The sequence below is a fragment of the Phyllostomus hastatus genome, unplaced genomic scaffold (genome assembly GCF_019186645.2).
Source record: "Phyllostomus hastatus isolate PE091 unplaced genomic scaffold, TTU_PhHast_1.1 phas_contig_308, whole genome shotgun sequence".
NCBI classification, from domain to species: Eukaryota; Metazoa; Chordata; class Mammalia; order Chiroptera; family Phyllostomidae; genus Phyllostomus; species Phyllostomus hastatus.
Genome location: NW_025333848.1, coordinates 902006 through 929225, shown reverse-complemented (window position 1 = coordinate 929225; position 27220 = coordinate 902006). Strand labels below are relative to the sequence as shown.

The window sequence follows — 27220 nt, the reverse complement described above, 5'->3', positions numbered from 1 at the left end:
ACACAGCAAAGTGGGTTGCCCCACCCCAGCAAATACCTAAGGCTCTGCCCCTTACAACATAACAGGTGCAACAAGACAAAGAAATATGGCACAAATGAAACAACAGATCAAAACTCCAGAAAAAGAACTAATCAGTCAGGAGATAGACAACCAACCTATCAGGTGCAGAGTTCAAAACACTGGTAATCAGGATGCTTACAGAAATGACTGAGTATGGTCACAAAATAAAGGAAGAAATGAAAGCTATAAAAAGTGAAATAAAGGGAAATATACAGGGAACCAACAGTGAAGGGAAAGAAACCAGGACTCAAATAAATGATTTGAAACAAAAGGAAGAAATGAACATTCAACTGAAACAGAATGAAGAAACAAGAATTCAAAAAAATGAGGAGAGGCTTAGGAATCTCTGGGACAACTTTAAATAATTCAACATCCAAACCATAGGGGTGCCAGAAAAAAAAAGAGGAAGAGCAAGAAACTAAAATCTTATTTGAACATATAATGAAGGAATACTTCCCCAATACAGTTCTGGTGAAGGAACTAGATATGCAAGTCCAGGACACTCGGAGAGTCCCAAACAAGTTGGATACAAGAATAAACACACCAAGACACATAATAATTAAGTTACCCAAGATTAAAGATAAGGAGATAATCTTAAAAGCTGCAAGAGGAGAGAACAGAGTTACGTCCCAAGGAGTTCCCATAAAACTATCAGCTGATTTCTCAAAAGAAACCTTGCAGGCAAGAAGGGGCTGGAAAGAAGTATTCCAAGTCATGAAAGGCAAGGAACTACATCCGAGATAACTCTATCCAGCAAAGCTATCCTTTAGAATGGAAGGTCAGATAAAGTGCTTCCCAGATAAGGTCAAGTAAAAGGAGTTCATCATCACCAAGCCCTTATGTTATGAAATGTTAAAGGAATTTATATAAGAAAAAGAAGATCAAAACTATGAACAGTAAAATGACAGCAAACTCACAACTATCAACAACTGAACCTAAAAAACAAAAACTAAGCAAACAACTGGAGCAGGAACAAAATCACATAAATGGGGATCACATGAAGGGTTATCAGTCGGGGTGGGGTGAGGGAGAATGGGGGGAAAGGTACAGGGAATAAGAAGCATAATATAAGCAAAAATAAACAGGGGGAGGTTAAGAATAGTATAGGAAACAGAGAAGCCAAAGAACTTGTATGTACAACCCTTGGACATGAACTGAGGAGGGGGGATGCTGAAGGGAGGGGGGATGAAGGGCAGAGGGGGATAAAGGGGAGAAAAAAAATGGAACTGTAATAGCATAATCAATAAGATATACTTAAATTTGTTTTTAATTTTAACCAGGGATATGTTATTTATTGATTTTAGAGAGAGGAAGAGAAGAGAGAGAGAGATAAACATCTATTGGTTGCCTCCCATATGTGCCCAACCAGGGATCGAACCCACAACTTTTGGTGTACCGGACAACACTCCAACCAACTGAGCCACTAGGCCAGAGTGAATAAGAATTTTTAATTCCTTTATTTAATATTTATTGATACAAGCACTATTGTAGGTGTTTGGGATACAATGGTGGATAAGATAGAGTTCACGTCCTAAAAAAACTATAAAGAGAAAGACAAGTAAACAGATTACAATACAGTGTCATCAGCAGTACAGGATTGTGATCTCCCTCCTTACTCACTTCTACATCTTTAAACAGCACCTTCTCACTTATCTATGTCTAAATGCTACTAAGAAAAAATAATAACTTTTTTCTCAATTTTGAGGCACTTGTACATAAAATAATTCAAAGATCAACCACCTAAACTGCTTCTATCTATAAATTTTCTTCTATAAGAATGTTTTATCATATAGACCACTGTGGTAAATTAACATACAAATCATATGTTTATAGCACAGAAAATATAGTCACATACTGGTTTATGCATACTCAACAAAACTAAATTAGGTCAAGGCTGGGACTTTAAGTAAGTGTGAAGAAAGCCCCACCCTGCTCTCATTCTTCTTTAGCATCATTCTTTAGAATAAAGCTTTATCTGCACAAGGCCACTCTTGACATAAAAATATATTACCAGGGAAAAAGTAACATGTCAACCCACTAGCACACATAAAAATTCTCTAGAACATTAGCTATAGTACATATTTGCACAGATTTCATCAGCTCAGAAAATAACATAAAAAAGATAAATTTTTGACAAAAGGATGGATGTGGAGATGAAGGAGGCAGCATTAGTCACTTGAATGAGAAATATTAAAAACAAACTTTATGCATTTGTTAAGATAATATCTAACTACTCTCAAAGAGCACATAGCAATAAACTATTAATCCTAGGAAGCTACATTAATCTTACATCTAGTGGGATATCCTGGAAGGTTCAGCATTCACTAAATATACACTCATGGCTATCCATGAGTATCCCAGAGGTGGCTCCCTCCTTTTAGTGACAGATCTGACAGTCTATCAAAGTCTGACCTTCTTACAGGCCCATTGTAAAGGAACTTCACAGCTAGAGGCCTGGAGACCATCTTTGCCAATGGCAACACACTTCTGTACCAAGCTGTTTGAAATAACCCTGTAAGAAATCAGAAAAATCAATCAAGGTGACATACAAAGTAAAGAAGTTGGAAGGCATGAAAGAATAAAAGAATAAGCAAATTCTTTCTCCCTATTCAGACCCCATTTCTCTTAGCAACCAAAACACATCAGAATTAAAAAATGCTCATTAGCCTCTCTTTAAAATATCATCTTTTGCCCTGGTGGGTATATTTCAATGGATTGAGCATGGACCTACAAACCAAAGGGCCATCGGTTCAATTCTCAGTCAGCGCACATGCCTGCCTGGGTCTGCAGCAGAGAGAGGGCCTGCAGCAAGCAACCATACATCGATATTTCTCTCCCTCTCTTTCTCCTTCCCTGCCCCCTCTCTAAAAATAAATAAATGAAATCTTTTTTTCTAAATGTTATCTTTTTTTGTCCTTATCCACTGTTCATTTCCTTCCCTGCTCCCTATTTTTTTCCTCTCTTCTTCCTCTATTTGTCATCTAGTTCACATAATCTATCTTTCCCCCACCTTTGAAGCCTCTTACCTTGAGAAGTTTAAGACTGATCCATCTTCCCACCTCCAGCCAGAATTGTTCCTTAGACCAATCCAGTAAAAGCCTTCATCCAAGAAACTTTTGAGCAGGTTCTAAGAGAGAGATTGAAGATGAAAAAAGCAAGAAAGATGCAAAAAACAAAGAAAAGACACAGTGTTACAGTCAAACATTTATTCCTTACACCCTCTCTATCATCATCATTATGGACTGAATATTTGTGTCCCCCCAGATTTTATGTTCAAGCTCCAACCTCCACTTTGATGGAATTTGGGGGTGGGGCCTTTCAGAGGTAATTAAGTCTAGATGAAGTCATTAGGGTGGGCCCTCACTAAGGAAGGAATCAGTGTCTTTATATGAAGAGGCCAGAGCTCAATCTCCCTCTACTATGTGAGGACAAAATGCAAAGGTGGTTGTCTGTAAGCCATTAAGAAGGCTCTCTCACCAGGAACTGAATCTTCTAGCACCTTGATCTTGAACTTCCCAAACTTGAGAACTGTGAAACATAAATTTCTGTGGTTTAAGCAACCCAGTCTATGGTACTTTGTTATAACAGTCTAAGCTGACTAAAACAACCACATACTTCAGATAAACTATTCTCTCTTCTAAATTCTAATTCTAGAGATTTGTTGCTTGCAGAGTGTATCACTTCCTAGAATTGACCTGTATGTCTGTAATTGCATTCTTAATATAACAGATAAGATAAATATTATATCTCTACTTTCTCTTGCAGCTTCCTTCTTGATTGGATGGAGCACCTGGTAGGTATTCAGATAACTTTGAAAGAAAAAAAGTTGGACTCTCAGCCAAGATGGAGGCATAGGTGGATGCACCGTACCTCCACACACAACCAAAATTAGAACAGCAACAATTTAGAGGCAGAAAAACACCCAGAACTGATAGAGAATTTATCTGAATGGAAGTCGGACAGCCAAGAAGTTGAAGTAGACCCATTCATCTAGACCGGTAGGAGGGGTGGAGAGGAGCAGCCGGGTGCAGGGCACGGCACAGGTCACAGCGAGGAGAGCAGAGAGAGTTGGACGCATAAGGCAACTGGGGGAGTGTAAGGCATCTGGGGTGCATAAGATCACAGTGGGTGGACACTGAGTATGCAAACGGCAGCTGGCAGACCCAGTGAAGCAGCAATTGTGGAGCAGGGCAGAGTGCACAACCCAGGATCTCAGAGAAGGGACTGAGGTCCCACGGAGAATGGAGCTACTGCCGTTGTTCCCTCCTGCCCCCACATACAATGTCACAATCTAGCAACTGGGGTGCCCAGCCCTGGTGAACACCTAAGTCTCCACCCCTCACCCTAACAGGAGCGACCAGACCAAAAAAAATAAAAGAGAGAGAGAGAGAGATGTCTCAAACAGAAGAACAGATCAATGCCCCAAGACTCATCATTTTAAGCAACCAAGAGACAGCCAATCTATCAGATGCACAGTTCAAAACACTGGTGATCAGGAAGCTTACAGAACTGGTTGATTTGGGGCACAAATTAGATGAAAAAATGCAGGTTACCATAAAAGAAATTAAGGAAAATGCATAGAGAACCAATAGTGATGGGAAAGAAACTGGGACTCAGAACAATAGAGTGAACCAGAAGGAAGAAAGCAACAACCAAACAGGAAAGAATGGAGAAATAAGAATTCAAAAAAATGAGGAGAAGCTTAGGAACCTCCAGGACATCTTTAAACATCTGAATTATAGGGGTACCAGAAGTGGAAGGAGAAAAGCAACAGACTGAACACGTATTTGAAGAAATAATAAAGGAGAACTTCCCCATTCTGGCAAAGGAAATAGACTTCCAGGAAATCCAGGAAGCTCTGAGAGTCCCAGAGAAGTCCCAAAGAGAGTCCCCAAGAAGAAACACACCAAGGCACATCATAATTACATTAGCCAAGGTAAAAATGAAGGAGAGTATCCTAAAAGCAGCAAGAGATAAGGGGACAGTAACCTACAAAGGAGTTCCCATCAGACTGTCAGCTGATTTCTCAAAAGAGACCTTACAGGCAAGAAGGGGCTGGAAAGAAATATTCCAACTCATGAAAGGCAAGGACCTACATCCAAGATTGCTCTATCCAGCTAAGCTTTCATTTAGAATGGAAGGGCAGATAAAGTGCTTCTCAGATAAGGTCAAGTTAAAGGAGTTCATCATCACCAAGCCCTTATGTTATGAAATGTTAAAGGGGCAGGTGGATATCTAAGAAAAGAAGATAAAAAAAAAAACATGTATAGTAAAAGGACAGCAAACTCACAATTATTAACAACCACACCTAAAGCAAAACCAAAAGAAACTAAGCAAACAACTAGAACAGGAACAGACCCACAGAAATGGAGGTCACATGGAGGGTTAGCAACAGGGGGGTGGGAGGAGGAGAGAGGGGAGAAAGGTACAGAGAATAAATAGCATAGATTGTAGGTTGAAAATAGCTAGGGGGAGGGCAAGAATAGTATGGGAAATGTAGAAGCTAAAGAACTTATAAGTATGACACATGGACATGACTAAAGAGGGGGATGTGGGTGGGAGAGGGTTTACAGGGTGGAGGGGAGTAAAGGGGGAAATGGTACAACTGTAATAGCATAATCAATAAAATATATTTTAAAAAGAAAGAGAAAAAAACTAAATACTGCTGGGGAAGCAGTCACCTTTTTCATTATCATTTAATACATGAACTATTATTAAGCCTACAGCTAATTTATTTTCTTTTTCTACTAAACTCCCATTTCCTAAGTTCTCAGCAAACTTATATAAGACAAGGAAAAAAAACAGATCTTAAGGAAACAGCTTAAGGTAAAGTTAAGTTGACTACCTATTAGAACAGAAAAAAGATTCTTTCCTCTGTAGAGTCTGACATTGAAATACAGTTTATATCATAAGGGAATTGCCTCTATAAATTAAATAAGATAAAGGATAAACCCCAGAAGATCAATTTTGTTGTAGGATTTGGTGTTAGTGTAGTGAATATATTTTGCAACAAATGATCACCTTGGATTTTGTTACAGAGTTTCGTTGTGATGTTTAACTTCCCCTGATGTGATGTTAGTATGATGGGTATTGTGTTTGTTCATGAGGGAGAAGCTAACACTCTAAGTCTGAAGACCAAAAAATTAATGGAAAACCGGGAAAGCAAGATAAGAACCTCAGTGTTTTTATGTTTTACAGTGTGACTGAATATTCAAAAGCATTCATATGTTCCTTAACACATAGCAAAATCTCCTGGTTATGTGTTGTGGGCAAGCATGAATGTATGCAGTAGCATTCATGAGTATCGATAACTGAAGTCTCTGTGTGTCCAGCAAATACTGTATATATAACTAATGAGATAATTGCCTGGATCTTCTCTTTACTTCTTATTCTAATTCCCTGAAGTCACTGCAAATCCCTTGTGAAAGAAAATGGAAAACTAATAAGAAAGCATTTAAATTGTTTACAGTTCCTCCTATTTCCCAGCAAACTTGTTTTTTAGTGTTTTTGTTCAGTGAGTTGGTTTAGTTTCCACTAAGTTGCTGTTTGATCTGATAGATGTTAAAGAAAAAGACCATAACTTGGTCTCATGATCATTTCCTGACTGATCATTTGCCTCACACCTCCTTCCTGTACCAATGCTTTGAGATAATCTGCCATGTCATCCGGCAGTAGCCATTACACAGAAAATCGTGTTCTCAAATTCAATGAACTTGATTCCTCTCCCCGCTCTGTAAACTTCTCTCCTTCAGAGGAATAGAGGCTCAAAAGAGGCAATGAGATATGTTGTTTCACAGTTATTTAGGGGTAGGACTTGGACTTAGAAGCTAAAGTCTCTGCATGTCTTCTACTGATAGAGTCCATCTTACTGTATCTCATCTCTCTCTTTAAACTGCACTCTCACTAGACCTGAAAACAGTGTGAGACCCATAGGAGGTGCCAAGAATCGCACTCACTCAGCCAGCTAAGACACTGTACATCCCCTTTGATGAAACAAGCCACGATGACAACTTAAGCTTTTATTATAACATTAAATTCCAATATTTGTTACTTCCTTAGGGTGTTGATGTTGCTACAGAACAGGATGATGTATGAATAAAAATGTTTATTAAAGCTAATACATTTTGTTTTTCATTATACCCAAGGTCAGATATCCTAAAACCTGGGCTAGAAGAGGGAGATCCAAGATGGCAGGATATTCCTGGACTTCCTTCAGGCCTTCTGAAAAACCTCCTCTAAAAGTTTCTTAAAAATCAAAGAAAATTATTTTCTTCTTTAAGTTTCAGGAAAAAGTATTTTTAAACTTCCTCATTTTGTTCCAAATATACACATTTTTGTTCATTTAAATGTATCAGTATTTTCTATTGACAGCTTACTTAGTTGAATACCTTTAAAAGAAAATACTCTTTTTTACCCAGAAGCTACTAAGAAAGCAGTGAGATTTCAACCCTCTAGGATTATTACAATACCACCAGAAGTCCCATTATGATGCCCTTTTTATTCTACTCCAGAAAGATGGTTACTAAAAAGTAAGAATGCTAGAACAGTGCTCTTAATGCTGACTCTAGACTATAGCTTCCTTTCCCTACTTAGAAACTTTTGCTAGCACAATTAAGTGATCAAAGAGTTTCTCTTCTAATGTCAAGAAGAGCATAAAGCCTCTTTGCACTCCCAGTAAAGACACTAAAGGAGAATGTCTTGGCTTGGGCAGCTATGACAAATTACCATAGACTGGGTGACTGAAACAATGGACATTTATTTCTCACAGTCGGGAGACTGGGAAGTCCAAGATCAAGGTGCCGGTAGATCTGATGTCTGGTGAGAACCTGCTTTCTGGCTTGCAGACAGCTGTCTTCTCATTGTATCTGCTCCTGTGGTAGAGAATAGAGAGAAAGGCAAACTCATTTCTCTTCCTATGGGAGCACTAATTCCATCATGAGTGCCCCACCCTTGTGATCTAATTACCTCCCAAAGGCCCATCTCCAAATGCCAACACATTGGGGATTAGGGATTCAACAGGTGAATTTTAGAAGGTCACAAATATGCAGTACATAACAAAAATAGAACAAAATCTTTTGTGCTATTTGTCATTTTCACAATAACTTCTATTTTCTCTTCACCAGATTTCAATTCTGATTTCCACTGAATACACGTGGTTGTTAGAAAAACCAGCACAACTTGTTCACTAGAACTTCCTTCCTAAATAATCAATCTCCTACGACAGCTTGTCTTCTCAGGGTAAAGTACCCTGAAAACAATTATGTTTCATATCATTACATATGGTACTTGAATGTTTACAAAATCCCTTTTCATTCTACTGCTAATTTCACTTGACGTGCTGGATATGCAGTATAGCATTTAGGAAAACAAAACAAAAACAATATACCAGTGCTTATCACTAGCTCTGTCCCTGCTATCTGAAGATGAACAAGTTGCTTAACCTGGCAGAGCCTCAGTTTCCTTGTGAGGATTTATTTAGCTTAGAGAGTTACTAGGATTTCTTTCCAATAAAAAAATTCTTGACAACCCTGGAAGGAATGCAAATATTATCAACCTCACCTTTATAAATTAGGAAACTGGTTTTCATGAGGGAAAGTATCTAATACTCAAGGCTCCTTATTAAATAAGTATCAAATTTTCTCTCCCAGTGTTAAATGTTTGCATTACATAAGACTCTCCCTTTCTACTAATAAATAAAGTCACATTGTGCCTCTGATTAATGCTCTCCAATAATTTCCATTTTTACTTAAAATAAAATCTAAAATCCTTACTATGTATTACAAGATCTTACATGACCTGGCCCCTCCCAACAATTTATTCACTTACTAGTTTCCAGTCACATGAGCCTTCTTCCTGTTCTCTGAACATGCCGAGGTCATTTTTACTTTAGGGTCTTTACCTAGCTTTCCCTCTGCCTGGAATACCCTTTCCCTAGATTTTTACAGTGCTCTCATTCAGATCTAGGCATCAGCTCAAAAATTACCCTTAAAGATGCCTTCCTTAACTGGTCAATCTAGAACAGTACCTACATTCACTATTATAACATACTGCTTCATTTTCTTGAAAGCACATAGCAACATATTTATTTGTTTACTGGTTGTCTGTCTTTCCTCTGACTAAATAGCAACAGCCCTTAGTTATTACTATATCCCTGGCACCTAGAAAAAATACATGAAATTATGTCCAATACTGTTTATAGAATTCAAGAATATAGAGTCTAGTCTTATGCTACAAGAGATTAAAACTTTTTGAATGCAAGATCTCTGCATTTTTTACTTTACCCTCACTGAGTACTTAATTGTGTATGTTGGGGGTAGGGGAGTAAACTGAAGAATACAGGAAGGATAAGAGAGATGAAATAATATCTTAATTTTCAGAATAGCTTGAAACCATTTATGCATTTCTTAAACAATTTGCTACAAAGGATTAGTTAAATTAGGGGAAATTAGTTTTTCCTCATTTCTCCAATGGAATTATAAGAAAAAGCAATGCAATTCTTTCTTCCTCTCCTCACAATAAAAGTAATGACAACTGTAATGATAAAGCACGCAAATGAATAAAGACTTGCTCAGAAACCTCATCTAGCATCTGAAGAGCTAGGCTTAAGAGAATGCTGCTTACCAGTGCCAATCCTGCACTGAGTACTCTGAAGAGCTGGACAAAACTCTAAGTCACCACTTCTCACTAGTGAGGGTGGACAGTAAAATCTTAGTGCTTTCACTTGAACACCTTTCCCCTGGAAGAAGCTTTTAAAACCAGAATGTAATTCTTATATTCTGTGTATTCGTGGATAATGTGTGTGTGTGTGTGTGTGTGTGTGTGTGTGTGTGTGTGTGTGTGTGTGTGTAGAACAGCATAGAGGTATAAACAAAGACTTAATTCAACTCTTGGCCTCTAGAGAAGGTGTGAACTAAAGAAGTTAGGTGTTAAGTGACTTTAGAGTTTGTAATGTTTGATTATATTGTAGAAGGGAAAAAATGCAAAGCCTAAATGCAAGATGAAGACAGAACCCAAACATATAAAATTAGGTACATTTTTCTGTCCTTTTTCTTTTTTTTAAGTCAATATTTATACCTTACACACACACACTTTTGCAGGTAATATTTTAAAATTGTAATTAATGTATTTTAATGTGCAGAATATATTCCTTAAACATCTGAAATTAATGTGGTTTATGGAGTACATCTATTATTTCAACCCATAAAGAGGTAAACTACCAATATATCAAAGCTACTAAATTGGCCATGCCTTTGACTGGCTAACTTAATTTCAGGGACCACATCCTAAAGAAATGACCTCAAGGAAAATAATTTACATAAATATCCTCATAGCTGCATAAAAATTGAAAATAAAAATTTTGTCTTAGAATATAAAATAAGACATAACAAAAATAATACAGAATTTTAAAAAATAAACACCTAGAACAACATATTGTTTGAAAACAAGAATGAAACAATGATATATGATTTTTAAAAATGCAGAACATAGGCCCTGGCTGGTGTAGCTCAATGGTTTGAGCTCGGGCTGAGAACCAAAGGGTCACCAGTTTGATTCCCAGTCAGGGCACATGCCTGGGTTGCAGGCCAGGTCCCCAGTGGGGGGCCATGTGAGAGGCAACCACACACTGATGTTTCTTGCCCTTTCTTTCTCCTTCCCTTCCATTCTCTCTAAATGAATAAATAAAATCTTTAAAAAAAAACAGAACATAATTACAGGATGACCAAAAAGCCTAGAAACATAGGATAAACATATTTTTAAACAATATGTCTGATATATTTTTAAATAACAGCATTAATATGTTTTTCTTCAATCTCCAGACCCTTTCCAGGTAAAGTAGTTAAATCAATGAACATAGCTAAAAATTTGAAAATAGTACAATACATTCCATAAAGTCTAAACTCAATTTAATCTATTGCTTAAATTTAGAGTTATTTCAGCTGAAAATGTGTCCAGAAGTTGAATAAAAACACACTGAGCATATTACTTGTACATATAACTAACATATTATTTTTAAATAAGTTTTTCCTGTTTCCAGACTTTTTAGATATCCTTTATTAAGTAAACATGGATTACTGTCATATCAAAATATGCAGAAAATTATGCTAAGTGAAATAAGCCAGTCAGAGAAAGACAAATACAATATGATTTCACTCATATGTGGAATCTAATGAACAAATTTGCACTAACAAGGAACATGAGACCAAACTCATAGATGGAGAGCAGGATGACAGCTGGGCTGGGGGTGCGAGGTTAGGGGTGGAAGGATGGAGCAAAAAAGGAAAAAGGACTCATGGACATGGACAACAGTATGGTGATTGCTGGGGACATGGGGTTGTGTACAGTGACTAAATGGTAATGGAAAAAATACAGTAAACTTTTTTTGAAATCAAAAAATGCAGATACATTAAGAGAGTTCAAAAATTGACAGGCTACCAATTATGACTTTCATATTGATAATCATTTTCCCTATAATTTTGTGTATGTGTACAATACTTAAATAAGCCTTGTTCTATAAACCAGAGCACTTTAAAAGATCATAAAAAAACTGTCCATCAACAAACAAATGGATAAGCAAAATGTGATATATTCATATAATAGAATATTATTCAGCCATACAAAGGAATGAAACTCTGGTAAATGCTACTGCATGAATGAACCTTGAAATAATGCATGTCTAAAAAGATCTAATAGGCAAACTCAGAGAGACAAAAAGTAGAAAGGTGGCTAGGGGAAGGAGAAAACATGGAGTTACTGTTTAATGGGGACCAAGTTTCTGCTGGGGACAATGGAAACATTCTGGAGCTAAATGGTGGTGGTGGTTACACAACAAAGGAGCTGCACTTAATGCCACTGAATTGTACACTTGAAAATGGCTAAATGTTAAATTCTATACTATGCATTTTTTTAAGTTTAGAAAGAAAAGATAGAAAGAAATATCTTAACCTATCTACCATACCTATGCTTGGTGTAAAACTCACGCTGGTTGCTTGATCTGTTTGTAAAGATAGGATGATAGAGGACACACACGTTACCAGATCAGGAAGACCTCCACGGTGAAACAATTCCTTTATAATCTGCCTCGTGTTTCCAGTCATTTCTTTCAATCTTCCAACATACCATTTCAGGTTCCCTCATAAGGGACATACTCAGTTAAACAAGTCATAGTTTACTCTGTGATACATATTTTACCACAATTTCATGTCTTAAGAAACAGAAGAGAAAAACAAAAGTTATTCTGGCTCTGGAGTTTATTTTGAGTGACAAGGAGAATTCAAGTGGAAAAGAAATACTATAATTAATTCCTACTATGTTAAAAAATTTCCATATAGATTTTTCTCACTTAATATTTATAACAATTCCTGAAAATTCTTTCTTCACTTGGTACATAAGGAAATGGAAAGTTAAAGAGGTTAAGAAAATTGCTTGAGTTCACGTAGTAAGTACTGTAGTAAAAATAGACTCATAATGTCTGAAAGAAACTAAGCTCTTCCCATTACCTGATTCGACTTTAAAATATGGGGAAAAGTGACCAATTTGTTGTAGTGTTTGTACTGCAGTCTCCAAAGAAGGAAAATATGCATATAATTAGATTTAAACCCTAAATACAAGAAAAACCAGGGAGAAGACAAAAACAATCCCAAAGTCATAAATTCTAGTGGGAAAGATAGTTGAAGTGACTAGGTTGTTAAAACAGTAAACTCTGATTAGATCATCTCAAATTATGGTAATGAAGACGAAAGATACTGTGAGGTAGGGAGCATCAGGACAAATCTTAAGAAACAAAAAAATTTCCACAAGGAACTCTCTACCAAATGTGTACTTTTTGAATAATACTTCAACAACTCTAAGGAAAAAATGCTACCAACCAAAATAAACTGAGCTTTGTCGGGGTAAAATAACAACAAAAATCAAGGATTTGAATATATCTAAAACCTAAAGATAAATTCAAAAAGCAGGACGAACAACAAAGGCCAGATATCATATATGAACAGAAACCTGAGGAAATAACAGAGTAATTCCAATTTCAGTTTCGTTTTATTTTCTTAAAAAATAAAATAAATCTTTATTTATTTTATTATATGTCTGATATATTTTTAAATAATAGCATTAATATGTTTTTCTTCAATCTCCAGACCCTTTTCAGGTAAAGTAGTTAAAGCAATGACTTTACTTTATTTTGAAGTAAAATAAATCTTTATTTATTTTATTTTTTCCATTACCATTTATCCCCCTTATACTCTCTTCCACTTCCACCCAAATCTTAAAGTCCAAGAGAAAAGACAGAGATAAGTGAACACTTGACCATTTTAAAAATCTTTAAATCCCATGGACCATATCATGTACATTCAGATTTCAAATTCAAATAATTTTTTAAATATATAGGGAAGAAAAGGCAACAGAATGCAATTAATAGGAAGATTTTTATCTCGTTTTTCAGCATATACAAGATAGATTCTAGAAGCTGTCAAATACAATATTTCTGTAAGTGACTTTAAAGGGTGGGCTAAAGTGGAGTTTAAAATCTGGCTCCCAAAGAAGAAAAAGAAGGAGGAGAAGAAGGTGGAGGAAGAGAAGGAAGAGGAGGAGAAGGGGGAGAGGAACTGGCTTTGTCAGATTTGTGACCTTGGATTTGTACTCATCAGTGAAATGGAGGTGTTGAATTCTACTTTGCTGTGAAGATTAAGAATAATATAGATAAAATACCTGGAATATAGCAAGTGCTCAATACAAGTCAGTTTCTATTATTGTTTTTATACTCTGCTATAGCTGAATATAAAAGGGGGGGTATAAGTCCTTTAGCACCCAGCACATAGCAACGTAATTCCCTAGCAGTACTCTCCACCAAGGGAAGGCCAGTTTGAAAAACTTCCATTTTAATATACTCATATGCTCTTTTGGTTGCCGTTCAGACCTAAGTATGATACTAGGAATATCAAGTAAACCTTAACATGGTATGTAAATCTTGCCTTTGAAACAAAATAATGACAGTAGTACAAGAGGCTTATCAAATCAAAATTAAGTCAAGTTGATTCTATAGAATCTGACAAAAGCTGAGGCAGAGAAAAAAGTTAAGCCAGAGAACCAAAGGAATGTCAGAAGCAAAACTTATCTGTGCTTGCTATTAAATTTCTCAGGGACACTCCACCTTCTGCAGTACCCATTTGAACCTAAGGGCCTTAAGAGAAGATAAACTTATCTTCTTAAGAGAAGATAAGTCTTGGAAATACAGCCAATCTAACTCCATTCCACTTATATAACAGCAGAGGCAAGATCCAGGGAAAGCAAAGACAGAAAAGAAACACAAAATTCCTCTAATAGCTACTCCATTCCACCAGGGGACCTTGGGAACACTGACATATCCGCAACTCCTAGACACTCTCCATACCTCAGCCCTTTCCCTCTGCATCTCATTCTCACATGGCATAGTCTGTAGCAGCTGCGGCACCATGATTCTCTGTGGCAGTGCCTTGCATTATGACTCGCTATTCTGTTTATCAGTAGTTGCCCAGCAATGTTTCAAGCTCTTTGCTCACTTCTGCTATTGATTTCAGTCAGTTCAAGTCCTCAGAAGCAGCTTCATCAGACTGAGAATAAAAGTTACTGCAAAAAGGTCCAGAAAGCAAGGTTACTGTTACCAGGTGCCATAAAATAAAATTTTATATCCCAAATACATTTTGCCACCTAGTTTAGGAAAGGCATAAAGGAAAAGTAAGTCACGGAGCTGGGCTGATTTGGAGTTACAGTCTATGCAAAATTTCAGAGGAAAAAGCATTTCTTTGATAGAAAACAAGAATGTAGATGCTTTAATCTTTTTTTTTTTAGTGGGATATTATAAAATCTAGGAACTATACATTCTCCCCAATTGATTTAGAGTAATTATCTCCCTGAATTTCCACTAGGGATGTTAATATAATTGAACTTTTAATAAGCTGTTTTCTATATCTTGATTCTATCCCCCCAAAATATAGAAAGCAATGGTAATACACAAAAATCATGTGTATGATTTGGCACTAAAAGCCATGCTAGGATTTCTTATTTTCTTTGTGTATGTTGTTTACATTAAGTTGGAATTTGAGTTTTTACCAGGTATCCACAGGATGTCACTCCTTATATTACCTTGAGATGCTGTAGGATTAATAAAGAGCTCTCCTCCAGCAGGCTAGACAGAAAGGATCTGAGAGCCCTGGAGGAAGTGGAGCCCACCAGCTTAACTCTGAAAGGAGCTTAAGATCTCTCTCTCTCTCTGTCTCTCTCTGTCTCTCTGTCTCTCTCTCTCTCTCTCTCTCTCACACACACACACACACACACACACACACACACACACACAAGTTTCCTTCCTTCTTTCCTAACTTTCTGTAACTGTTTTCTCTTTATATACCCTAACCCACCCCCAACTGCTTCCTAGCCTGGAACTCACTTGATTCCAATGAACGAAGGACAAATATTAAAAGAAAGGCATTTAAGCCCTTGCCATAGTCTCTTCATCCCCATGCTGTCTCTCTTCTTCTCACCCCCAAGTTCCACAAGCTCTCACATAGGAACCTGCTGCCTCCTTGTTGTTGGGCCGTATGTTCCTGGATCTAATGAGTCTTTTATTAGACCTGTACTTCAGGTCCAATTTCTCTCTGTAACATACTCATCACTCTTCCACCTCCAATGTGCACACATATATCCTATACAAACATCTAGGTTTCTATAACTGAAGGTTGTCGGGTCAGGCCAAATAAGGAGTGAGCAAGGAGGAGGCAGAAGGGAGAGGAAGAAGAAGGGGAAAAAAGGGAAAGAAAGAGGAGAGAGAAAGATACTCCTTTCGTTCATCAAAAGAGCATACATGATAGATTTAAACAGCATTCACCAAGAAAACAACCTACATTCACTAAATGTTTGCATTTACCATTTCCTGGTTGTCTGTAAACATAAGGAGTTGTGAGCCTTTGGCTAGGCAGAATTCCAGACTAGAATTCCAGTTCTTTTTCTTCATTGAGAAGTAATAACAATGGTCACCATACCCCATCCAGAAGTCTGGGCAGCAATGACAGCTGGCATAAGTGGTGTGCTTGGAACCTAGAAAGGAAGAGGACCTGGTTCATAATCTTTATGGACCACTCTGTCTTGGAAATGAAATGGGAGATAAAATGGAATGTGACAGTCACAAGTGTCTTCCCTGTCCCACCACCTTCCAGATTAAGGCTTAAAGAGATGCACAAGAATGTGTTAGGTAAGATAGATAGTTAAGCAAGGCAGGGAAGAGGAGGGAGACATGTCTCACCCACTAACTCAGCAGTCCTAAGCCTGGTCCAATAATATTGCCAGGTGTTCCAACATCACAAGAAACACAGTGTTAGATGGGAGAAGGGAAACCCTTGAAATTCTATGTATCATTTTCACTATCTGAGAAAGAAAGCCTTGAAACTATGTGTTCATCCCAAGGCCTGCCCACAGAGCCCAAAGAAGAAGCCCATAACACTACTTTGGTTAATTGCCCACCTCTGGTTACAATCTCCTTTACAGGGGAGTCCCTGAAACTTACAGAAAGAGCACATAAATAATTTTGGGTAACTGCCCCAACTTTAATTAACTGCCTCCAGTTACATACCTGTTTTACAATAAGATGAACAAATAGAGTCTAATGCAAGATAAGGATTCAGGCTAATAGACCCCTACATATAGCTAAGTTTGGGTAGCCAAGTCCCCCCTAGGAAAGCTGGCACCACTTTTACCCATCAATCAATATGCAACTTCTTCACCCCCATCCCACCAACTATGTAAGTCCTCAGAACAAAGGACCTGGGGCTCTTGCCACCCTTGTTCTGACCACCCTTGCCCTTGCCTAATGCCACCCTTACCTTGCCATGCCCTGAACCTATGTCTTTTGCCCTCACCTCGGCAAGGCCTGTTCTCTTCCAAGAGAATATACCACTGATAACCCTGCTTCTGCACTAAAAAACTTGCTGATCTGTAATTCTTTACTGTTTCTGCAAGAATAAATGGGTTTCTCCTGCAACAAATGCACGGCCTCAAGTTAAATACCTCACTACGTCCAGCTCCATCACTACTACTGTACATTCCTCTAAGCAAGGATGGGACGGAGACTGAAGGGGCAGGGGAGGAAATGGGAACAATCTGGCTGAGAACTGTGAAGAGAGTAGCTACTTGTGCTAGTGATATTTATGCACATGTGATAAACCCATCAGATAAGATTACTGCATTTGCATATGTGTCAGTGTACTATCTATACAGGCTCAGCATATACACTATGTAACTGCATAACACACATTGCTTCAATTAGGCAGAATCTTTCAGAAGGCCCAACCTGACACTCCATAATAATGCAAAAGAAAAGGACAGAAACTAGAAAGAGCAAATGTAACTAAACTAAAATGTAGTTTGATTTTTGTGTCAGAAATATGATTGTATATCATCATTGCAAATTGAATAAAAGACATTTCAGCAAAAAAACTTACTTCAGGTATTGAAAAAAATTTTCTGAAAGGGAAGAGTATCAGATACTAAAGAAAATACAGAGCATTCTCATTCCTTTAAAATGGTTGAATTATAGGTCTGTGAAAATAAAAGGGAACTAAATAAACTTTCAAGGTCATTTTAACCAATATTCCACAATTTTATTAATTTTTTACTTCCATGAAACATATTTATATAAACTTACCATAAGCAGAGTGGGCAAAGATGAGCCATTATATCAAGTGAACACACGTGTAGGTACATAAGTGAAAACTGACTATGCACTGTGGACGAGAAAGGAGTTCTACGAAAAATAACCTCACAGGGTGGCCTGATCATAAATTCCTGCCTGGGCAGGTCATGGTAGGTACTTACATCCCAGACCTGTAAGTTCTTTAGTGAAAGGTTTTAAAGTAAACCCTGTCCGTTTTTCCTGTGCATCTAGGTTAACACACCTTTCAAATGCTGAAAAAACAATACCCCTCAAAGGCATAACCACCCTCAAGCAAGCACATAATCTTAACTAGCCTATAATACAATCCCCACCTTGCTATTGTCTCCCACCTTCATGTAATCTTCTTAATTTTAAATGCATTAAAGATCCCGAAAACCCTGGCTGGTGCGGCTCAGTGGATAGAGCACTGGTCTGCAAACTGAAAGGTTGCCAATTCCATCTCTGGTCACAGCACATGCCTGGGTTGCAGGCCAGGTCCCCAGCTGGGGGTGTGTGAAAGGCAACCCATTGATGTTTCTCTCGCTCTCTTCCTCCTTTCCCCTCTCTCTAAAAATAAACAAATAAGATCTTCTAAAAAATGAAAAAAGAAACTGCAAAAATGTTATTCTCTGAAGCATTTGGATCTTGCTTCCTGGCAATTGTCAATTTTGGCTCAAATAAACTTTTATAAAAATTCTCTATAGATTTGGCTGTTTCTTATGTGGACAGTATCTATTCCAGATCTGAGAATTAAAAAGTGGGAAAGTCATCCTTTTTAATGTAAAGATTAGACAACTTTTGTATGGATAGCCCTGGCATGGAACCAATATAGGGTTCTAGAGATTAAGCTTAAAGTTGGCACCTTATATATTTGTGCTTTTTTCCATGCAACTGTAACATTACCCAGCCTGAATAAGAATTTCCCAGATTCCCTAGGAATCTCCTTCTGTCAAAGGTAGGACTTGGATCTGAGGTGCTTACTGGACCTGGGGCTGACCCCTTAGAATCCTAATGAATAGTCTGTAAAACATGTCACTAACAATCATCCCCAGATAACATAAATCTAAATTAGGACTCTGGATTATGAAACAATAAATGAAGGGCCCTCTGGATCATCATACTTAAGGACCTAGAAGAACTAAATCTAGAAAAGTTCATTTTATAAAATGTGAATGCTCTCTAATTGGAAATATACATATGTTTAATTAAATCATGACATATTTATAATGTGAAAAGTAAACAATAATGATTACCATAATAAACATGACAGTAGGTAGGAAAATGTTTATGGCACAATATAGAATTATAAAGCAATATATAAAATTGTTAGCATGCCTTGATTACAACTATAACCAGCCTTACTTAAAAAAAAAAGAAGAAGAAGAAGAAGAAGAAGGTGGGGAGATTTTAGAGAACTTGACTGAAATTCTATGAAGAGAATAAACACTTACATGAAAACATGTAGTCAAACACTAGGAGGCTACACCCAGAAACTGTTGTTTACAAGAGGTGAATTATTTTGTTGAAATTATTTTTCATTATTCAAATTTTCTGCTATGTTATATTGCTTTTATAACACAAAGTGAATACATGGATACAATGAAAGATTGACTTTGGTTTAAATTAAAACTTACTCCGGCACAGGATCCATATGCATAGCAGCACACTCAAAAGAACGGCACTCAGAAGCCCCGAAGCTATTATCATACGACGAGAGAAAGAGCACCTGGAAGAAGAAGCTGCAAGAACAGAATCCCAAGCAAAATCCTGAGTCATAATTAAAAATAAAGGAAAAGAAAAGGTCAGGGAAGGATATCTTGGATCTTGAAGCAATTTGGCCTAGTAGGAACTGAGATCCCCACCCTAAAGATCTTGGATCTGTCAAGAACTTATTCTAAAGTCTAGAGTAACCATCTCTATCAAGTTACAAGCTATATTTATCAAGTTAAGAATACTTTTTTTCTGTCCTGATCAGTGTGACTCAGTTGGTTGGGTGTTGTCCTGCAAAGCAAAAGGTTACCAGTTTGATTCCCTTGATTTCCTGTCAGAGGAGAGGCAACCGATGTTTTTCTCCTTCTTTCTCCCTCCCTTCCCCTCTCTCTAAAAATATTTTTTAATCTAAAAAAAAGTTTAAAAATTTTTTTCAAGATTACTTCTTTTGAAAAAGTGAATACTTTTTCCTCTTAAATTTTGGCTTACACTGTCTCATGTTTCAATAGTGAGCATATAAATTGGTGCAAACTTTTTGGAGGACAATTTGGCAATGTCCACCAAAATTGCAAAGGCATTTATCCTTTACTTAACAACTTCCTGTTGAGAAATTTTTCATACAGATACTCACCCATGTGCAAAATGTTGTATTTGTAAGGCTATTCATGGCAACAATATTCATAGGAGAAAAAGATTGAATTCAGTTTCAATGTCTATCAATAAGACATCAAATACATTTTAATATATTTATAACATAATATGCAGCTTCTAACAAAGGAATAAAGACATGTTTTGGGGGGTTAAGATTTTATTTATTTATTTTTAGAGAGGGAAGGGAGGGAGAGAGAGAGAGAGAAACATCAATGTGCGGTTGCTGGGGGTTATGGCCTGCAACCGAGGCATGTACCCTGACTGGGAATCGAACCTGTGACACTTTGGTTCACAGCCCAAGCTCAATCCACTGAGCTACGCCAGCCAGGGCTAAGACACGTTTCTAATGGATTTGGAATGACTGCCAAGATATATAGTTGAGCCCTGGCCCGTGTGACTGAGTTGGTTGGAGCGTTGTCCTGTACACCAGTAGGCTGTGCATTCAATTCCAAGTCAGGGCACATACCTATCTTTTGGGTTCAACCAATTGATATTTATCTCTCACATCAATATATAAATTTACATTCTCTTACTTAATATGTGAATCAGTTTTTCTTCTGCCAAAGTCTTATACTTGTCCTCACCTCACAGAAAAACAGAACTACCTGTAATTTAAACAGCTGGTTTACTCAAGACTTTACTAAAGAGATAAGTACCCACCACACACACACACACACACAAAGTTCCTGCTTTAGTTCAAGAGCAATAAAGAATAACAGAACTGCCCTAGCTGGGGTTTCATAGATGAGATCATAGAAGTGAACGGTTAGAAAAGACTCTACCTGAGATCTAAGATCTGATCCTTGACCATATACCAAATTTTCACATTCCAGTTCTGGACTTCAAACTGAAACTAACATATGCCCTCAAATTACCTTCAATTTTTCTTCATCCTCTACTCAAAACTTATTCTACCTCCCATACATCCCTTAGCCTATGGTAACTATGCACAGTTTTCCAGACTAACTTTGTTTACTTACTTTTTTGCTGTGGTCTGTAGTCATTCTGGGCTTGGGGTGCAGTAGACAATTCTAGTGCAGAATAAAGAGCATTGTCAATCACCTCCATCTAGTATCTTTCACTTCAGCTGAGAAAGTCAAATTAGAGAAGTATGGGGAGATGTGCGCCAGTGAGGAAATAGCCCAATCTGTAAACTGCTAGCAGGAAACTTGTAGGGTTTTTTTTTACAAGATATAGGTGACAAAAAAAAGTAATTTTTCAGGAAATGACCAAATTCTGGGGCTGCCTCTAGAAATAAGTATTCTAAATTGTGATGATTTGGTGGCCCCACCTTACTCTCTAGATGCTTATTAAATATAAAGGGTTGAGCAAAAGAAGGCTTACAGTTGTCAATATGCAAAACAGTTTATTCTTTTATTATTATTTATTAATTATTATATTGCTTTCCATACAAACAACTGTAAACCTACTTTTTCTCCACCCTGTATATTAAATTGACTGCCCATCTCATCTAATTCTATGGAGCAAGAACAAGTTGCTCTTCAGCCAGCAATTTCAACCATGGAAACTGAAATAAAAATGAGAGTGATTCCTAGCTATGAGTTTATCTCAGATTTTGTATTTGCTTTTTCCCCTTTTGAGAAAATACATGCATGCTAAATGGGACTGATTCATGGATTCTTGGACCTTTTGGGTTGTTATATGTAATAGAGAAATGGACTATTGGCTAAGTGTGCCTGGAATTATGGAAAAAATGGGCTATTGCCCAATTATATTTTGTGAATATTCTGCTCCCCTATATTCCCCAAATCATTCTGCCAAGCGTGCTCTAATCTTTACCTTTCATGGTCTCAGAAATTCCATTAAATTTATCTCCCATTCTCTTGTTTTTGTATGCAAAGACAACATAAAAGGAAATACATTAAATAATATATACCAAAGTAGTTTATTTTTAATATGTGAATTGTTAATAAAACATTAACATAGGAAAAACAGAAAGGAAACTGAAACTCTAGGAACTGATAAGGGCACCAAGACAGAATGTATTGATATAAACGTAGAAAAGAGGAGAAACAGGAAGAGCATATTAATAAAAACTACTGTAGTCCTTTTTCCTGCCATGACAGGGTGCTACTAGACTTGACCTTCAGCCAAAAGACTATGCATGACAAAATACATGAGGCAACTGTTTCCAGGCAAAGAACATAGGCAGGACTGTGATCATTGATAGAAGAGAATCCTATGAACACCCTAGGATTCCACCAAGGCCACTTCCTGGCATAAGGCAGAAAAATGCATTCTAAACAGAACAGCAGTCTCTCCAAGCTGAGGAGACAGAGATTAAGTCTTGAGCTGCTTCTATGGCTGGAGTTTGAAGGGCAGGGTAACTAATAAGAGAGAGCTGCATAAAGAGAGCTGTACAGAAGATTGCATGGGTGCTCAGCAGAGGTCCTTGGCTAGGAGCTAGGCTGCACAGATTCTGCAAGTCCTAGCTAAGAGGGCCTCCTGAAGGGCTGGCACCTAAATAAGTGAGACCAGAGGTGGTGCAGTGCTAACCAGAATGAAAAATAAACAAACAAAACAAAGCTTGACAACCCAAAAGATCCACCAGTAATTTAGCTGTCTGTAAGAACAAGTTTTGAGAACATTTGTGATCTTACTTCCTGGTATATGTCATCAGTTTGGCTCAAATAAACTCATACAAAAATTCTCAAAAAAAAAGAACAAGTATTGATGCTCTTAAAAGGGAGACAACAAAAACAAAATGTGGGCTACACATACAATGGAACATTTATTATTTGGCCTTAAAGAGGAAAAAGATCTTGTCATATCCTACAACATGGATCAACCTTGAAGACATCATGATAAATGAAATAGGCCAATCACAAAAAGATAAATTGTCTCTGATTCCACCTATATGAGTCATGCAAAGTAGTCAAATTCATAAAAACAGAAGATAGGATGGTAGTTGTCAGGGGCTGGAGAAAAGGAGAAATGGAGAGTCGTTTAATGGTTATTGAGTTTCAGTTTTGCAAGATGTGAAAACTTCTGGAGGTCTGTTGCACAAACACTGTGAATACACTTGTCTTAGTCTGCTTAGACTGCCATAACAAAGCACATCAGACTGGGTGGCTTAAACAACATTAATTTATTCTCACAGTCTGAACCTGGAAGTCTAATATTAAAGTGGCTGGTGAAAACTCCCTCCTGCAGCAGCCACCTCTTCCCTATGGTCTCACGTGGTCTTTCTGCAGCATGTGTGCGCATGAAGAGAGAATGAGCTCTCTGGTACCTCTTATAAGGACACCAACCCTGTCAGATCAGGAGCCACCATAATGAGCTCATTTAACTTTAATTATTTCCTTAGAGGCCCCATCTCTAAATACAGCCACACTGTAGTTAAATGTCCATGTAGGTCTTCAACATATGAATTTGGGGGTGGAAATGGACACAAATACTCAGTCCACAACACTTAAAATGGTTAATATGGTTTAAAAAAAAAAAAGGAAGACAACACAGGAACCAGGGCTCCTTGAAAAAATGACTAATTCTAGGGTCAGGGCAGGAAAAATACAAGATGAGCCTGAAACATCTATTAGTCTTTTTAGTACTAGAAAATAAGGAAGTATTCAAAACCATAAATAAAAAAAGAGAAGGGCACCCCAGCTAGTGTGGCTCAGTGGATTGAGCGCCGGCCTGCAAAACACAGGGTTACCAGTTTGATTCCCAGTCAGGACATGTACTTGGTTTGCCCGCCAGGTCCCCAGTAAGGGATGCACAGAGGGCAACCACACGTTGACATTTCTCTCCCTCTCTTTCTCCCTCCCTTCCCCTCTCTAAAAATAAATAAACAAAAAATCTTAAAAAAAAAAAAAAAGATCAGGGCATATCAGAAGGGCCCAGAAACCAAACCAAACAGATCCCAGAGGCCAAATATGAAATAATTAGAGCAAAAACATAGTGTTGGATTATAAACCAGGAATTAAAAATTCTGATCCCATACTGACTCATACTTATTTTTGATACCTAAAAACTGTACAGATCATCCCTAACTTACGATGGTTCAACTTTTTTTTTTATTTTTCTATAGTCCAAAAGTAATATACATTCAATAGAAACTTACCTCAAATTTTGATCTTTCTCCTGGCTGGCAATGTGCATTATGATATTCTCCTGTCATGCTGGGTAGTAGCAGCACTGAGCCTCAGCCCCCAGCCAGGCATGCAATCAGGAGGGTAAGCAGTCAATACTGAACAGTGTATTCATTGTCTGAAATTATTTTATCCAATTAATTGCAGGCTAATGTAAATGTTCTCAGCACATTTAAATTTGTATTGGGTTTATTTCACTTAGATCAGAGGTCCCACCACCCAAGCCACCAACTGGTAGTGTCCCCAGCCTGGGATCTAAGCTCCCCTGAACTCTATCTCCTGCACCCCGCCCCCACACCATCTTAGAGGAAACCAGTCCCTGGTACCAATAAGGATGGGGACTGCTGACTTAGATAATATTCCCCAGGTTCATATATATATTGTTGTAAATGGCAGGATTTCCTTTTTTTTTTTTTTTGAGACTAAATAATTTCCTATTTTATATATGTACATTTTTCACATTTTAACTTATTTTATTGTTGTTCAAGTGTAGTTGTGTCCATTTTCCCACCACGCTCCCCCTGCCCCACCCAGCCCCACCTCCCACTCTCAATTCTAACCCCCTTTGGTTTTGTCCATGTGTCCTTTAAACATGTTCCTCAACGACCCTTCCCCTTTTTGCCCCAATTATCCCCATCCCCACTCCCCTCTGGTTACTGTCAGATTGTTCTTTATTTCAGTGTCTCTGGTTATATTTTGCTTGCTTGTTTTGTTGATTAAGTTCCATTTATAGGTGAGATCATATGGTATTTGTCTTTCACTGCCTGGCTTATTTCACTTAGCGTAATGGTCTCCAGTTCCATCCATGCTGTCATGAAGGGTAGGAGCTCCTTTTTTCTTTCTGCTGCGTAGTATTCCATTGTGTAAATGTACCACAGTTTATTGATCTACTCACTTACTAATGGGTACTTTGGTTGCTTCTAATACTTGGTTTTTATAAATTGTGCTGCTATGAACATTGGGGTGCATAGGTTCTCTTGAATTGGTGTTTCAGGGTTCTTAGGGTATAATTCCAGCAGTGGAAATGCCAGGTCAAAATGCAGTTGCATCTTTAGTTTTCTGAGGAAATTCCATACTGTTTTCTGCAGTGGCTGCACCAGTCTGCAGTACCACCAACAGTGCACTAGGATTTCCTTTTCTCCACAGCCTTGTCAGCACTTGTTCTTTGTTGATTTGTTTATGATGGCCACTCTGACTGGTGTGAAGTGGTATCTCATTGCTGTTTTAATTTGCATCTCTTTGATGGCTAGTGATGCTGAGGATCCTTTCATATGTCCCTGAGCCCTCTGTATGTTCTCCTTGGAGAAGTATCTGTTCAGGTTTTTTGCCCATTTTTTTAATTGGATTGTCTTCCTGGAGAAGAGTCATGTAAGCTCTTGATAAATTTTGGAGATCTAACCCTTGTCCATGATATCATTGGCAAATATGTTTTCCCATATGGTTGGTTCCCTTTTCATTTTACTAATATTTTCTTTAGCTGTGCAGAAGCTTTTTCTTTGATGAGGTCCCATGTGTTTATTCTTTCCTTTATGCCCCTTGCTCTAGGGGACATATCGGTGAAAATATTGCTGTGTGGAATATCTGAGATTTCCCTGCCTATGTTCTCCTCTAGGACTTTTATGGTGTTGCAACTTATATTTAAGTCCTTCACATTGATAAAATGTCATATATATGTGACATTTTCTTTAATCACTTATCATCTGATGGACACTGAGGTTGTTTCCATATTATGGTTACTACCAATAATGCTGCAATGAACATGGCAGTGAGGATACCTCTTTGAAATAGTAGTAATTTTATTTCCTTTGGATATATACCCAAAAGTGGAATTGCTATATGATTATTCTATTTTCAATATTTTGAGGGCATCCATACTGTCTTTCATAGAGGCTGTACCAATTTACAGTGGCATTCATTTTATTGATTTTCTTTCACTGTGCAGAAATAATTAATTTGTTGTAGTACCACTTGTTTATTTTTGCTTTTGTTGTCTGTGCTTTGGGTGGACATTCCAAAAAATCATTGACAAGACCAATGTCAAGGAGCTTTCTCCCTATATTTTCTAATAGAACTTTTATACTTACAGGTCTTACTTTTAAGTTTTTAATCCATTTTCAGTTGTTTTTGTACATGGTGTATTAAAAGGGCCCCATTTTGTTCTTTTTCATATGGATATCCAGTTTTCCCAAAATCATTTATTTGAGATCATCCTTTCCCCATTGTATATATATATATGATGCTTTTGTCACAAATTAGTTTACTGTATATAGGTGGGGAATGGGATGATGCAGGGAAAATGAAACTGTTCTTCTTATCTTTTTATGGAGTTATTCTCAGGTTTTTTGCTCTACCACATCGCTAATGCTTCCTAAGTGGACTCCTGAGATCTTCTAGAACTGTTTTCATTAGTGGACAGTTGTCTAATCATTGTTCTTTGTGGAAGGACAGACCTGGGATTCTCTGCCATCGTGAGAATGTTACTCCCCTGAATCCATGCTGACTGAAATAAATGATTGAGCCCTGGCTGGTATGGCTCAGTGGATTGAGCATGGGCTGTGATCCAGAGGGTTGCTGGTTTTATTCCCAGTCAAGGCACATGCCTGGGCTGTGGGCCAGGTCCCCGGTGGGGGCCACATGAGAGGCAACCACACATTGATGTTTCTCTCCCTCTCTTCCTCCCTCCCTCACCCTCTCTCTAGAAATAAATAAATAAATAAAATCTTTAAAAAGAAGAAAGAAATGATTGAATAAATAAGTAGGGGAGAAGTGATAAATCTTCCTCACAGAGATTCCAAATAATATATGCAGGTACTCACCCTATGTGATGAGCAATTTAATTCTCCTCCCCTTGAGTATTGGCAAGACTTAGCAACTTACTATCAAAGAATAATGTATAGACAGGGAAAAAGAGCAACTTTGCAGCAGAGCTACCTGGCCAACACAACCACAACCACCTAAACAGGGTTAACCATGTGAACCACCTGCGATGTCTTGTTGATATCATCCACCT

General features: G+C 37.7%; 1 protein-coding gene across 2 annotated transcripts; it reads right to left on the bottom strand.

Annotated features, from left to right (window-relative positions):
• Positions 1 to 1519: 1519 nt before the first annotated feature.
• Positions 1520 to 21231, bottom strand: KLRG1 (killer cell lectin like receptor G1). 2 transcript variants are annotated; one of them, XM_045839743.1, is made up of 5 exons: positions 21079 to 21231; positions 19372 to 19476; positions 15956 to 16125; positions 3087 to 3187; positions 1520 to 2572 (listed from the first exon to the last, which is right to left on the bottom strand). In XM_045839743.1, exons 1-5 carry the CDS (start codon positions 21164 to 21166, stop codon positions 2461 to 2463), a joined length of 576 nt encoding a protein of 191 aa, XP_045695699.1. In that variant the 5' UTR covers positions 21167 to 21231; the 3' UTR covers positions 1520 to 2460. The 2 variants fall into 2 exon arrangements, with proteins under 2 accessions (XP_045695699.1, XP_045695700.1); XM_045839744.1 differs by lacking the exon at positions 19372 to 19476.
• Positions 21232 to 27220: the final 5989 nt, after the last annotated feature.

Coding starts and splice junctions, on each gene's coding strand:
- KLRG1 (XM_045839743.1), bottom strand. CDS start 21,166: ATGGAGGTGATTGACAATGCTCTTTATTCTGCACTAGAATTGTCTACT. Junction 16,126..19,371: donor CATATGGATCCTGTGCCGGA/GTAAGTTTTAAT, acceptor CTTCCTTTCTAG/GTTCCAAGCACACCACTTAT. Junction 2,573..3,086: donor TCAGTCTTAAACTTCTCAAG/GTAAGAGGCTTC, acceptor GATTTCTTACAG/GGTTATTTCAAACAGCTTGG.